This window comes from Habropoda laboriosa, unplaced genomic scaffold, assembly GCF_001263275.1.
Source record: "Habropoda laboriosa isolate 0110345459 unplaced genomic scaffold, ASM126327v1 scaffold291, whole genome shotgun sequence".
NCBI classification, from domain to species: Eukaryota; Metazoa; Arthropoda; class Insecta; order Hymenoptera; family Apidae; genus Habropoda; species Habropoda laboriosa.
The window spans coordinates 2,296,079-2,311,849 of NW_017100515.1; the positions used below are offsets into that span (position 1 = coordinate 2,296,079).

A 15,771-nucleotide genomic window follows, 5' to 3' on the forward strand; every position below is an offset into this window, starting at 1 on the left:
TCCGGCTTAGCAAGCCGAGGCTTTGCGCGCTACGCCAACCACTCCCTCTCTATTCTCCCGTGCCGGTTTCCTATTTATCGGCTATGGAGGCCCCGATACTACAAAACTGATTTCTCAAAGTGTAATTGTCTAGAATACGTAAGAACATAAATACTTGTGAACAGTATTGCATACTGAATTAGATCATTCTAATTAAAACTAACACAAACTTCATGTATTTTTTAACATTTTTATTAATAATCGTTTATTAAAAACCGTTACATTATCCAGCTAAAAATTGACAAACTATTTCTCTAAATTAACCCTTTGAACTCCAAATTTTAAAAAATTTCCTTTTCAATAACTCCCTATTATTTTAAGAGTTTCATTTGAAATGCACTTCAAAAGACATCTGTTCGATAGGAACCAATTTACGCAATGTTTTTTCCTAATTACATTGAAAATAGCATTAAGGGCAATATACACTATCGGTCAAATGTTTGGAATCACTATGCTTGCAAGTTGCACCAAAATTCTGAAAAAAAAAAGTTAGCATTTATGATAATTTTTTTAAATAAATTGAAATGAGGTAAAGTGCTACTGATCTCCACAACATCAATTTCAAATCAATAAAGAATTAGTAGCGAATTCAATATTGATGTGAATTGACAAGTGATTCCAAATTTTTGGCCGGTAGTGTATGTGTACCTACTGCTGGTAAAAAAAATGTTGCAAAACAAAACACATTTAAAAGTTACTTCGTTCATACCTGTGAATAAAACAGACGTGGAGTCGCATTCGACAAAGGAGTCCAAAGGGTTAAGAATCCACAACAGCTAGACAGTAGCTACATTTCTTCCATTCCCCCAGTTTTTCACTCCAGCCACCAATTTCTCCATAACAGTTTCGCAGACAATCAGAAAGCGGTTCGAACAGTTTTTCCCAGCTCGTAAAAATCGCCGCCACAGCCATCGAGTTTAAGGACACGTTTCCAGTCGGTGTCGAACAAATCGTTAAGGCGCGTCACCGCCATCTTAACGCGTTCGCCACTGTTAACCACCAATTACCCGGCTCTTTTTGTCCCCTTTTGTCCCCCTTCCGGTTTTATTTTCGCGGGCAACGAGACAGGATTCGAGAGACCAACGCGAGAGAATGAGAGAGAGAGGGAGAGACGTGGAATTGCGGCCAGCGAAAAGATTTAATTGCGGGGAAACAGAGTAACTGGAGTGTGCTAAAAGGCTTCCGAAGTGCGCGTAACTACGCTAAACAAACGCTGCCCGAACGCAGACGCTGCGACACTCGTTTTATTTCCTGTCGTAAACCGACACCGGGTATAAAAAGCCACGCGTGGAACAATGGCCGAGGCGAATCTGACCAGGCCCCGTGCGCGATTGTATCGAATCCTTTCAATGCTACGCAGGTTCCGAGAAAAGTAACAATAGATTTGCCATTCTTAATGAAGAAGATATTATTCGAGTACTTGGGTTCTGGGAAATATTCCTCGAGTAACATTCATTAGGTATAGCAAATTATTCAGTTTGTTATCATCTTTTTCTCAAAATATTTCTCTTCTTTTTAAATTTTATTTTCTTTCTCTCTTAATAATGAATATTTTATTTGAATGTCTGGGCTCTGGGAAATTTCGTTTGTAACATTCATTAGGTATAGCAAATTATTATACAGTTTGTTATAATTTCTTTCTGAAAATATTTCTCTTCTTTTTAGTTTATGATTTTTGAATGGATAGATTAGATTACAAAATTTTTAGTATAGGTATTCAATGATTAAATATCGAAGAGTTTTCCTTTTCCCTGTGTTTAAGTGTTTCACAATTAAGGACACTTGTTTCTAACAGTAAACCCTCGATAAAACGAGGAAAAGCACGTTAGGAGGACTCCATTTCCGAGTGAATTAGGGGTTTACATAATTAAAGTGTTTTAGGTGAGGTTTGAACACCTCTAATTCCACGAACTAAATCCCACCGTTAATTATTATACGGCAGCAATGAGGACGCTGTGCACTTGGGAATTTCCAGGAGTATTAATTGCGATATGGCGTCAGCGGAACACGTTCTATTTGATCGTGTCTAAATTTTCATTTATCAATCCTTATACTAAATTCATCCTCTCGAAATCCACCAAAAAAAAAAAAAAAAAAACAATCCTTTCACAAACAAGAAATTCAACTTCGATTCTACTCAAAAATCAACTCGACGATCAATGGTAAAATCGAGTGTCCAGGACGAATTCGAATCTCCAGCAATGTAGAGTACGACACCTTTTTAAGAGATAGTCAAATTTGACGACGAGAAATCTCTCTGCTCCTCCTTCGAACATCTCCATTTGAAATCTAACCTGTAGACGGGATCCACAAAAGCTTCTCTATAAACCATTACCAACCAGAGAATCGCAATAAACGTTCGAGATCTACAAATAAACGCGGCACTTGGTCTGTGCCTCTGCCGGGCCAATTTCAAAACGTAGAACTCATAACACAACCACGCCTCGACGATTTTTCCCAATAAAACCGGCTGGCGTTGGTAGCAGAATCGACGCGGACCCCGGGTTCAACAGAGGCAGTTTGAAGTTCTATCGATCTTCCGTGGAGCCAGCGGCAGAAGATGGTCCTAATTTGGTGCCTCGATGTCGAGGCTCTCGATGATCGTTCAGCCGTCAAAGCAGCGCAGCCGGCTCGAATTAGAGCCGATTCGCGAAACTTTGAAGTCTGACACGCTTTCCACTCGGTCGTTCCTATAACGCAGTTACGCTTTTCAAGGTTTCCCTAACAACAGCTCCGCCTCGATCGCTCCAACTTCGATCGAAGATGTACCGTGCATTTTTTTCTTTGTTCCACGAGATTGCACCGGATTTTAAGCACGCAACGACGATCATCTTTTTACGGATCTGTTAACAGTATATCGTAGCAGATATCTCGGTCGATCTCGGTGAAATTATTACGAAGGAAGTGGAACGATTCGACGGTTCCGCTGTTCAACGCAGGAGGATCGGCGATGCTTATGAAATTGTACGATAAATCTAGATCGTACAATCTGCCTAGCTTGTCGAAGATTCCTTTCGAGATACGCGTCAACTTGTTCCTCTTCAAGTTCAATTTTCTCAGACCGGTTAGATTGTCGAACGATCCAACCTCGATATCGGTGATCTGGTTGAACTGTAGATCGAGTATCTGCAGCGAATTCAAGCCGTCGAAGTCTTCCTTCTTGATCCCTCTTAGCGCGTTGTAATCGAGAAACAGACCTCTGAGCATTTTCAATCCGCGAAACGTGCCGGGCGCTATTCTGTCTAAAAGATTCTGCTCCAAATGAAGATGCGTCATCTCGCGAAGGTTGTCGAAGGATCCAGCGACGATTTCGTCGATCTTGTTGTTGTCCAGTCGAAGAAACTGCAACAGATCGGTCAATCCGACGAACGTCTCCTTCTCGATAGATTTTAAACGATTGTGTCGGAGGAAGAGCCTCTTCAAGTTGAACAGTCCGTCGAATGTATGCTCGGGAAGACGATCGATCCTGTTGAAGCTGAGATACAACGCCTGCAGGTTGTTCAGCTCGGAGAAGAGGTACGGTGCCAAGTTGATTCTGTTGTTGTCGAGGTTCAGCTCGTTCAAATTGGCCAAACCACGAAACGAGCCTCTCGTTAGACGAAATATCCGGTTTCCGTGACCGAAACTCAGGCTACCGGTAGCCGTCAAGTTGACGAAAGCATCCTCGCGGACCTCGATTAGGCTTAGATCGTGGATACTAAGGCTGTTCGTTTCTCCCAGTTGGCTTACGTTCAGGAGAACGTCGCCCTGACGGCAGATCGTGTAGTCGTTAATCTCTCTGCACGTCACCTCCACCTTCTCCTCCTTCTCTTCGGCCTCCTGTACTAGCTGCTGGTGTTCTGACGTCGACAGGAGGGACGTCTGTATGATCAGCGAGAGAACAAGCAGCCACGACATCCCGATGCCAACCTTCTGACCGGATGATGCTGGGCTAAGGGACTGGCTGGCATCGTTTCTCTGCCTGGTTATATGCATTATGCATTGACAGTGCGCGCGCACAGCTAGTAGCCTCTGCATGGTTTAGGGCTATTATTTTGTCGGCTAGGATAAGCAGGAAGTAACGTGGAGAAGTGTGAGTGCCTTCATGGTGAGCTGTGATGGGGAGAATTGCTTACGACTGGTGTATGATCTGTGGATCGCTGCTTGGGTGGATAGGATGAGTTTTTCGGGAGGATAGGTAATGGTTGGAGGTGTTCATGATTTTGAGAAAAAATGAATTTTTGAGAAAAATTCGAGGGAAAATTGATTGTGAACTTGGAAAATTAGAGGAAAAAAATTATTCTGAACTTGGAAAATAGGAGGAAAAGAATGATTCTGAACTTGGAAAATTAGAGGAAATAAATGATTCTGAACTTGGAAAATGAGAGGAAAAGAATGATTCTGAAGTTGGAAAATTAGAGGAAAGGAATGATTCTGAACTTGGAAAATTAGAGGAAATAAATGATTCTGAACTTGGAAAATGAGAGGAAAAGAATGATTCTGAACTTGGAAAATTAGAGAAAAAGAATGACTCCGAACTTGGAAGTGTAATAATAATCTACAGCAGAGGTTCTCAATGTGGAGTACGTGGTTTTACTTTTGGAACGATTTAGAGATAAGCTTAGTAATAAGTAGACAGCGCATTTTTATGCAAATTGATATTTTTGAGAATATAGTAGAGCAAGTAGAACTTCGTCAGGTAATTATTTCACCTATCAGGTATTATAAGAAGCACTATAATTTCGATATTTTGCATATTTTTTCATATTACCTGCATTCTGCACAATTTTGTATCTTCGGATTTCCTATAAGTGCATAAAAATCCACAGTCTAATAATAAGTTAACGGTAATTCATTTCATCAGAATTGGAATCGTTAGGTTTTCTTCGTGAATTTCTGTCTCTTCCCTAGAAAATCATGCATTGTTCTTTAATTCTTAAACAACTAGCAGGAATTACTAAGAATTATCCTAAATACGAAAATACGTTTTATTTTCTCCAGTTTGCAATACAGAAATATCGAAATTCAGTTGCGAAAAGGGGTCACCCCTTGCTTCGTGTCCCAATTATAACTAATTTCATATCTCTGTTCTCGGAAGAAAAAGATGTTCCAAGAGGCTGCTGTTAATTACAGACCATTATTCGTCCGCGCATTATTCCACGAACGTAAACAATAGATAACTCCTTATCTCCGTATTCCACGAATACCGATGAAACGTTTAATGTCACCGTACAAAATGAAAACAATTTGCAACGTCAATTCATTCTTCTCTCCTTGAATTCCAATTACACCTTCTTTCACGGTTCTCGCCGAACAAAAGGGTCGAAAAGTGCTCGACAATCGCTCAACCAACCTACGATTAACGCGTTTGCGTTAAATTAGCTCATTAGTCGCGAGCCTCGTTCCAGCTAATTTTACTAAATACATCACGTGTCAACCATGCGGCGCAAACGCGTGTTTAGGTGTTCAAATTGACGAGGACAGTGGAACGAAGTAACGAGATCAGAGACAGAGGGAGATAGAGACACTCTTTTATCGATGTATCGTTTATAAATTCGAGGCACGCGTTCCGCCGAGCGCGGGCCGGCGAAATTAGAGCGTAATGAAAATCATCGAGAGCGCAATTACGAATCCGGAGATATTTCCCAGCCGGTGAAAAAGAAAAACAGAAAAAAAGGGAAGAAGAAATAAACAAAAATGTAATTTCACCCGGCTGGAAAATTCCTGGTGCCCGATTACGCAAAAATTGCCGAGGAATTAATAAAACATCGTTCCGTCTCGATGGATATTGCGTGCATGACACTCGGGATCGATCTCTCGTTTGCGACAAATGAAGAGTTTGATATCTGATCGTTTCGATGTTTCCAACTCTCTCTCTCTCCTCTCTGTCGAAGTTTTGCCCCAAACGATCCTCAAATCGCACCGACATTTCGCAGTGAACATTTTTCCCCCCACCGTATTTTTTTTGTCCGGAAAAAATACGGTACAATTTGTGTACACTGGGTGGGCCATGTAACACAGACCTTTCGAAGGGTGAAGAACATATTTTTTATAAGTGCCACTTTTTTCTGTTTTTTTCTTTCGAGACCAGGCTCTATGTTTTTCAGGATGAATATGTCATAATAATGAGAATAAGAAGAAAAAAAAATAACATTTATCAAAAAATTTGCTTTTTCAATTTAATTTTGTTTAAATTTAAAATATACGTATATTCTCTACTGTGTGTTACAGCAGACATTGGTGTATATTTAAACATACAAAATAACGTGATCTTAAAATGATCTTGGACTCCAAAATTAGAAATCAAACGTGAAACCTCCTTCCATTTCCTCCATGAAAAGTAATTTTCTGTAGACATCAATGTGCATTTAAATATGCACAGTATATTGACTTTGAAATGACTATGGACTCCAAAATTTTGAATCAAACGTGAAACTTCCATTCATTTCTTCCCATTTTTTCCATGAAAAGTAATTTTCTGTAGACATCAATGTGCATTTAAATATGCACAACGTTGTAACCTTAAAATGACTATGGACACCAAAATTTTAAATCAAACCTGAACCTTCCTTCCATTTTTTGCCATTTCTTCCATTATTCCATCAAGAAAAAAAATTTGTATTCCATCCTATTCGTCCCAAACAACTTGTCCTAACATCACACCCAGAGAAAACAGTAATTAGCTACTCCGTTTAACACGTCTCACCCTGTATACAACAACGACAGAACTACCCTGTCGGTAAATGGGAAACTTCATTATCCGTAAGTCGAGTCGATCTTTCGACAACTGTTTATCGAAGCTCCTACGAAATTAATCGCTGTGCATCGAACAGGGGGTGGCTACCACCGTGTAATGTTTGCATTCATATTTACCTCCATGCAGCTTTCGTTCCATCCTCTTCTATTTACTCTCGAGGATTCACCGAACACATCGTTCGTTCACCAATTTCTGGAACTATATACATAGTTCCCGATCTACCCAACGATTCTTCTCCTTGCCGTTTCATTTCGGGGAACCTGGTCGCCCTTTTCCTCCTACCCACCTGGTTCGAACTCTCATTTCGTCGTGGAAAATTAAAATGTCACCTGTCCGCTCGTGTTCCGTACTCTCGCTTTAACGAGGAATCCGTTAGTTCTCTTTTTTTTCCCAGTTAAAACGGCCCTTGCAATTTGTCCGGATTGAAATTTCCACAGTCCGTTTATCCGCGAACCGTTTAACGGCGGAGATTGAACGGAATTATCCGCATGTTTGTTTATAGCGAATTGATTAAGAGCACAATGTTGAGGTTCTTTTTGAGACACTTTTTGCGACACTTGTAAAGTATGCAAAAGAATTTTTTCAATAGATTTTCAATTGCTCGTTTAATGTTATACGTGAAAGGTTAATTATTCAATTAACCAGTCAGCTGTTGCGACCTCTTTGGAAAGTGTGTGGCTAAAATGTGTCGCCAAAAGTAAGCGACGACGAGTATACTCGTCAAACACAGAGTGTCTGTGGCTGTTATAATATAGAATTAAGTTGAAACGAAATGACTGTTTTATTTTTTAATTTTATTAACGACAGGGCTTTTTGGTAACTGTCCTGAGGAAGAATGTGTGAAAAAGAGATTTGTTTGAAAATAAAACATAAAAATAAAAAAAGAAGTAGAAAGCAGAGTAGCAGTAGCAGTAGTTTAATATGTTTTAATTTTCACTAAAATTGCAACTTAAACAGAAAATTGTAACTACTTTTTACGCACGACGAGTATACTCGTCGTAACATAAAATATTGCCGTATCTTCATGACGAGTATACTCGTAACATAAAATATTGCCATATCTTCATGACGAGTATACTCGTCGTAACATAAAATACTGCCATTTCTTCACGACGAGTATACTCGTCGTAACACAAAATATTGCCATTTCTTCATGACGAGTATACTCGTCAAAAACAGCTAACTGGTTAACCCCTTGACGTATGATTTCTTTTTTTGATTGTGCATCTAAGCGTCGGCTGTTTACTGTTTTAGTACTGCATTAAGTAAGAAATGCTGATTTATTATAGATTAATTAGATTTGCCAATCTTCAGTTTTACGAATTAACCCTTATGTCGATAACCGGGTACCCTTTTGCATAATTCTCACTTAAAATATTCGATCTTCCAGGTAAAAGATTGAAATATCCGGCCAGATCGTTGTTATTTCGCACATTTCCTATCCGTGTTTGCCTCAAGTTTCGAATTTTCTTATCAGAAAACTACTAAAATTGGACGATAAGGTAGATAACAATTCTGGTTATCGACATAAGGGTTAAATTGAAAATTGGAATAAAAGTGAATTTTTCTTACCGATGTAACTGTTTTTATCAGATCTTCACGAAAATCTGACTCGTTACTATACAGCAGAGGGTTAATCACAGGTGAAATACTCCATCACTCCCCAATTTACCCTAATCGAAACGCTCTTCAGGTCGTTCAGTGTTCCAAATACATTCTCCTTATCTCACAGCAGTAAAACATTCTTCGGAAAATAAAACTCTTTTCCAAACACCTCGATATTGATACAATTTCCCGGTTTCCTTCGCCGGAACAGATTCATTGTTCACGAATAAAAGAGAGCCCATTGGAACACTCCGTTCCCGGCGCGTTCTGCCTTTGAAGAAAGGGGTAGCTCGAAGGCGCGCAACGAGGGAAGAAATGTGAGAACGCGAAGGAAAAACGAGCGGCGAGATTTCACGCGACAGAACGGATGGAAAAAAGGAAAAGAGAAGGGTTAAAAAGCGGCGGATATTTCGTTGTGAAACATTTCCGTAATTCCACGGAACTTCGTTTCGTTTCGTTTCGTTGGTTGACTGAAAAATTCACCGAGTTTTCCTTCACTTGAATCGCGGCCGTCGTCTACTATTTGCACGGACCCTTTTGTAGTAGCATAAGTTGGCCGATTCTCCTTTCAGCTTGAGAACGATAGTCCTTCGCGACATTTGTTCGTGCTCCATCTGTTTGCCCCGACGGAAATGGAGACCCATAATTTACCAATATTATGTTCGATCGATTTCATAATGGCGCTTTGTCCCTGCGCGCTCGCCTCCCTCGTCTGTGTGCATTTCCACGCCTCTGTGTACGTGTTTGCCTATTTACCCTTTGTGGCCACTGTGTGTGTGTGTGTGTACACGCGTGTTTGTGTTTCCCAATATCTACTCAGCTTTGCGCACACAAACAACGCACACACATTGTACAATAAATTCTACCGCTTTTGTTTTACGCGTCGGTGTGTGCGTGTTGGATATTTTTTTGTGCACGCTAGCTTGCATTACGCGAGCGGAGAAACCGTCGGTTCGCGCGTATCACGAAATGGAGCATAACAGCGAGTGTTTGACGATGTTGATTGTAATTATATCGAGAGCTGTCGCGTGAGATAATCGAATCACTTTCATTCTGATTCTAACTATGATTTCAGTTTGGAAAAAGATCGAGCATTGTGTGTTGTAGGATATTTCAACGTGTCTGGTTTGATAGAGTGTTTTGTATGTTGAATAGTAGGTTGGTGAAAGAATTACGTGGTAAGACGTTAAGTATGAGAAATAGGTGAGAATAGAAGTGGTTTTATTGGATAATTTGAAAAATTGTAGCTTGGTTTCGGTTGTAGGAGGGAACACGTTTTGGTGCTTTTTGTTTTTTAAGGTAGAAATGTTTTTGGATCCTTTTTTTTTTTTCTTTTTAATGTACGTACGGGGTAACTGAATATGCTTCATATTGGAATTTTTGTTTTTTGGATTCACGCGTGTGCGTGTGTAATATAGGAACGTGTTTCGTCCGTATTCTGTTAGAACGTGAACACGTTGAACATGTATATATTATATTTGTACAATGGTGTGTATATATGTAGGATAGGTTGTAGCAATTTTCTTTTATTTATACGTCAGCATGGTTAGATTCCTTTTATCTGCATAAACGTACCGGAATGAAGGAATGCAACCGGCTTTCACGATGTAGCACACGTTGTGCACGAAAATAGAGTTCGATACGCGGACTTGTTTCGCCTTTTTCCAACAACGCGAAGACTGAACTTTCTATGCGAGCGATCGCCGCGTATTAATAACCTGGTAAACTAGCCTCGAATCGGTACCGGGTTTGTTACTTTCTTGCCGATCGGGGTCATGCCAGGTTACTTCCAGTTTTCCGTGGAAATTTCTACCGTTTAATTGGTCAGCTGTTCGAAGATGACGAGGAATGTTGCATTGGGGAAGTACAGGGTGTTCCAAAATGGTGTGTTTACTGCAGGTGTGTTGGGGAAGTGAGGAATGTTGCGTTACAAAAATACAGGGTGTTTCAAAAGAGGGTGTTTATTGCAGGTATGTTGGGGAAATAAGGAATATTGCATTAGGGAAGTACAAGGTGTTTCAAAAAAGGGTGTTATTACAGATGTGATAAAGAACTGAGGAATTTTATATTAGAAAAGTACAGGGTATTTCAAAAGAGGGTGTTTATTAAAGGTGTGTTAGGGAAATAAGGAATATTGCATTAGGGAAGTACAAGGTGTTTCAGGAAAGGCTGTTTAATATAGATGTGATGAAGAACTGAGGAATTTTACATTAGAGAAGTACAGAGTGTTTCAAAAGAGGGTATTTATTAAAGGTGTGTTAGAGAAATAAGGAATATTGCATTAGAGAAGTACCAGATGTTTCAAAAAAGGCTGTTTAATACAGATGTGATGAAGAACTGCGGAATTTTACATTAGAAAAGTACAGGGTGTTTCAAAAGAGGGTGTTTATTGCAGGTGTGTTGGGGAAATAAGGAATATTGTATTGGGGAAGTACAAGGTATTTCAAAGGAGGGTGTTTAGTACAGATGTGATGAAGAACTGAGGAATTTTATATTAGAAAAGTACAGGGTGTTTCAAAAGAGGGTGTTTATTGCAGGTATGTTGGGGAAATAAGGAATATTGCATTAGGGAAGTACAAGGTGTTTCAAAAAAGGGTGTTTAATATAGGTATGATAAAGAAGTAAGAAATTTTACAATAGCGAAGTACAGGGTGCTTCAAAAATGTGTGTCCATTGCAGGTGTGTTAAGGAAATAAAGAATATTGTATTAGGAAAGTACAAGGTGTTTAGTAGAGATGTGATAAGGAAGTGAGGAAATATACATTAGGGACGTACAGGGTGTTTCAAAAGAATGTTGACACTTATATGGAAGTAACCTTAAATGTTTAAAATACTTCACAATATTTCTGAAGCACTCTGTATAATGAACAAAGTAACACGTACGTTTACTCTAGAAATTTTCCAAATGTTCAAGAAACGATATTTCGAATTTCAACAATATTTCGAATTGTTATTAGACACGAAGAATGTTCATTGTTACAACACAGAGTCTTTCTTATCACGGTGCAATCAACTTTTAAATTAAGCCAGCCACTTAAACTAGAACGCCTCACCCGTTCCATAGATAATCGCGACACCGCCTTGTCGCTGATTTGCAAATCAAATCAGCCACTTAAATTAACAGCTTTTCTATTTCGTTCATGGAAATATCGCGACGGCTATGAACTTTCCGCGGAAAAGATTATTTAACGTCGAATAATCGACGTCAAAGGGAAATCAGGATGAAAGGAACGTTTCTTCCTCGTTGGTGTATATTTTGTCCGGAATTTTTACTCCACCTTTCTTTTTTCTTTCTTCGCCGATTATCCTTCGTATGAAAATTCGTTAATTTCAAGGAAGGAGCGTACGAAAGGTGACACACGTTCCTTCTATATTTCACCGATTTTTTTTTTTAGATAAACGAGGAGGATCAGCAAGCACGGGTAACAGTGATAGTTCTGCTTAGCATAATGTGCCTCAGAATCTGACGATCCCTGGATCTTTTAAAAAGGTATGAATAATTTGTGAAGCTTCGCTTTACGAGCCATTATTTCCTACAAATATTTTACTTGAAATGCAGAATCCAAGAAATCTTCCCGTTTAAAATTTTTATAGCAACTCCTCCATTTTCCCTGCCATTTTGACTCGTATAGGAATCCTTCCCAGCAACGATAGTCTCTATATGAAATGAAGTACGTGATGATTTAGTTTAATTTAATTTTTCCTTTTGTTTTTAATTATCGAAAATTACGATCGAAAAATTGTCTATCTTTGATCCGTTGTAACTTTATGAAAAAAAATCGTACAACAATCTCCCTACGGTCATTTTGAAGGGTGAAGCCTCTTCTTTCATCTCCATGAACTCATTTTTCTCGAAGATGATTTTCCACTAGGAAGCAGGCAAAAAAGTGAAGATGGCGATTTTATAAATTTTACAAAATCAAACGATTGTATTCAGTTCAAAAAATTTTTTCCCTCACCTAAACCAGCCTGAATTTGAAGATTGAAGCCTCCCCTTTACAACGAGCCCTCAAACATTGACGTACGATTTTTTCTCGCCGTTTTATTACACTTTGAATAAAAACTCCGCCGCTGACATTAAAATAACCCAAAATATACAGGGTGATTCACGAAAAACGGTCCACCTAATTATCTTCTCTGTCTCTAGTGATACGACAAAATTTTATATACGTAATTTGCATGGTTTCAAAGGACGAATAATGCAGGAGAAAAATTTTTTTCAAAATCCCCTTCGTTTTATACCACCATAGCCAAAGAAAATAATTACATACCCCACTCTGCATACACCAAGAAGATATTTTACATACAAACAAGTCCACATCCGTAGATACAAAAAAAAAAAATGAAGAACAAATAGAAAAACATCTCCTCAAATCACCATCTTCAACGCCATCCTCGATCTACATCCTCCTTCCACGAAGGAAGACTCGAGTCCGTAAATTCGCCAGTCGAACGAGAAGAAATATTCGAAGGTGTCGTTGGCTGTTCCTGTGCAGTATTAGGGTGTCGATCATAATGATCGATCGACGATGAAAAAGGTAGGGATACGGTGCGGCTGTATTTTATCCCGGGTGGGACGCGCTGGATCGGTCGTTTGTCTTTTCGGGCATTACCATCGAAAGCCATCGACCCCTCTATACGGGCAACACTGTTTCCGGCGCTCTGTCGTCGACACCTATATCCTCTCTCTCTCTCTTTCTCTCCCTACAAACCCTCCGTCAGATCCTGGAATAGATAGTAGGGTTGCTGCTGCTGTGTTTACAGAAACGATTCGTCGGAACGATCGGGAACACGGGGAACAATTTTGCGTTTTGTCGCTCGATTAATTGAACGCGTTAATTGGACTATTTGGCGGCGTTTCCATGGACGATTAATTGGACAGGACCTGTGTAGTAGAAGGTTGTCGGCAATGGACGATACTGGATCGTCTATTAGCGGGACCTGCGTGTCGAGACACCGATTACGCGTATAATGCACAGCTGGATCAACGTGTGTTTGCTGTTTCTTTCTTTTTTACGGGGACGGTTTTGGGAGTTTGTAAATATGGGGATGTGGGTTAATTGGGCGTGTTAAAAGGGTAAATAGTCCAATGTTTTTCTACGTAAAAAATTAGTGTATTTCTTATGCAAAAATAAATTGAAAGTAAAAAACACAATTTTTGCATATGAAGCTTTATTTTGAAGAAAAATAATTTTGGAAATTTGTCAATTTTGACGATGTTACTCTATGTAAAAAAATTAATGTATTATACATTATACAGGGTGTCTGTAATCGAGGTACAATCTGGAAATGGATGATTCCTCGTGCAAAAATAAATTGAAAGTGAAAAACACAACTTTTGCATATGAAGCTTTATTTTTGAGAAAAATGATTTTGGAAATTTATCAATTTTGACGAGGAATCATCAAATGGCTGCAATTTCTATGAGAAATCGCTCGTTTCCCAGTTACACCACGATTGTAAAGACACTCCGTAATCCTCGGTATTAAAAATGAAAATTAAAGCAAGAATTATAATTAACATTTGAGGAACATTAACTGCAACGCTGTAGAGTTGATATCGTAATCGAACATTAATTTAAGATATTCTCTCATCGATCTAAAATTCTCCAATGAAATCTCCCAACGGAAGTGTCCCCATTTCAATTCAGCTTCACCAAAAAATTCTTCGAAGACTCGAAAACAATTCGATTGGACATAGAAACTGCGAGGACATAAATATTCCTGAATCTCTCGAATCCCCTTGTTCCCAATATTTCGCAACTCCACATGTACACACTACACAAGGGGAGAATAAGCCCTCCAGAGTCCTCAATCCCCTATACCTTTTCCGCTACTCAGAATTCCAACTGAAATAAATATTTCCCTCAGCCTAGAATATTAAAAATAAAAAAAATAGAAAGAAAACGTTCCACCCAAATAGAGTCGAATTGCTTCTTCAAAGAGCACGCTTCAACACATAATATCACAACACTTGTCGTTACTATCATTTCCTCTTGCAATGCCTACCTTCTCCAAGACACTCTCCTCCCGAATTTTACACGTTTCAATAAATTAAAGAGCAAAAACGTCGTCAGCGTCGTGAATTTTCGCGAGAAAAAAAACTTTAATTACAAAGAAGAAGATAACGAGACGTTCCATACTCTGTGATATCGGTGCATTCGCGGAAAATTGGACCAGAAGAGAAAAAGAAACATAGAAAAACCTGAATATTTTTCTACAATACTTGGAACAATACTTCCAGCGTTTACGGCGACGTATGAAAAGGAATACGTTAAAAAAAAAAAAAGAAGAATAGTGCGTGGTTGCCTGAGGAACGCGTAACTATGCATATGCTCAGATATAGATATAGAAATGGTCGGATTAACGCGAAATACCAGCTGTATATACGTATATAACGTCGACACGCTCGAAGCGCTAAATGCAAAGTACAAAGCGCTTTGCCCGGAAAATTGGAATATCGAAATATCGGAGAATCTGGCCCGAAACGCGGCCAGTACACGGTGCTTCGTTAATTGCTACCATCTCAATGTCCCTACTTGTACGTATATAGGTGAGGATGGATGGGAGATGTTGCGTAAAAGATTCTCTTTGTGCACGCTTCTCTGAAGAGACGACCGAGCTTTCAACCGGTAGGAATGTCATCTTTAATTCTTTAGATGGAACACAAGTGTGTACGTGTACTTGTGCATACGCGTGCAGAAGAGCGCGGTTTTCGAAAGGCTTGCGATAGTTTTTTTTTTCTTGTAAATTGCAGCGGATACGCTTTTGTCGAGTACGCTGGTTTGATGAAACAACGAGTGTAGCTGGGTCGTCGAGGGTGTGCTTCGAGTAGCTGGTTATTTTTTAGGAGGAAAAGTGTGTGATTTGGTTAGGAAACATGTAGAAGGTACATTTTTTTAAGTAGTGTACAGGTAAGTTGTAATTTTGAGCCGTTTCTTCTTTATCGACTGCAGTTAAGTATTTTATTGAGTAATTTTTAATTTGGTGGGTGAAAGTCAAAATTCTACATACAATAATAGAAGGTAAAAAGGGGACGAAGTGTGGCCAATTTTTTAAGGTATCACTTAGGTTCAGTTTGTTTTTTTTAAACTGCAACATTTGTGATGGAAAAGATATGAAAATATAACGAACAGTTTAATTGCTGTCGATTTAAAATATAATTACATAAAAAATTAAGAATTCCTCTTCTTAAATCATTCTTTCCTTCAACTTACTCAAAGATCCAACAACAAAGAGATTTTATTCCTTTTTTATTATCCCCTGTAATTGGCCCGGATTAAATGTCTCTTTAATTTCATTACCCTTCTTATCTTTATGCTCAGGCTTAACAGTTAAAAAGCGATTAAACTTCACACGAAATCAATCTCCAATTTATCATCCTCTAATCCC

The 15,771-nt window shown here is 39.0% G+C and overlaps 1 protein-coding gene across 1 annotated transcript; it reads right to left on the reverse strand.

Annotated features, from left to right (window-relative positions):
* Window positions 1-2,874: 2,874 nt before the first annotated feature.
* Window positions 2,875-4,056, reverse strand: LOC108576384 (leucine-rich repeat-containing protein 15-like). Its single transcript, XM_017939358.1, has one exon. It carries the CDS (start codon window positions 4,054-4,056, stop codon window positions 2,875-2,877), a length of 1,182 nt encoding a protein of 393 aa, XP_017794847.1.
* Between the last annotated feature and the right edge of the window lie 11,715 nt (window positions 4,057-15,771).

Coding starts and splice junctions, on each gene's coding strand:
- LOC108576384 (XM_017939358.1), bottom strand. CDS start 4,056: ATGCAGAGGCTACTAGCTGTGCGCGCGCACTGTCAATGCATAATGCAT.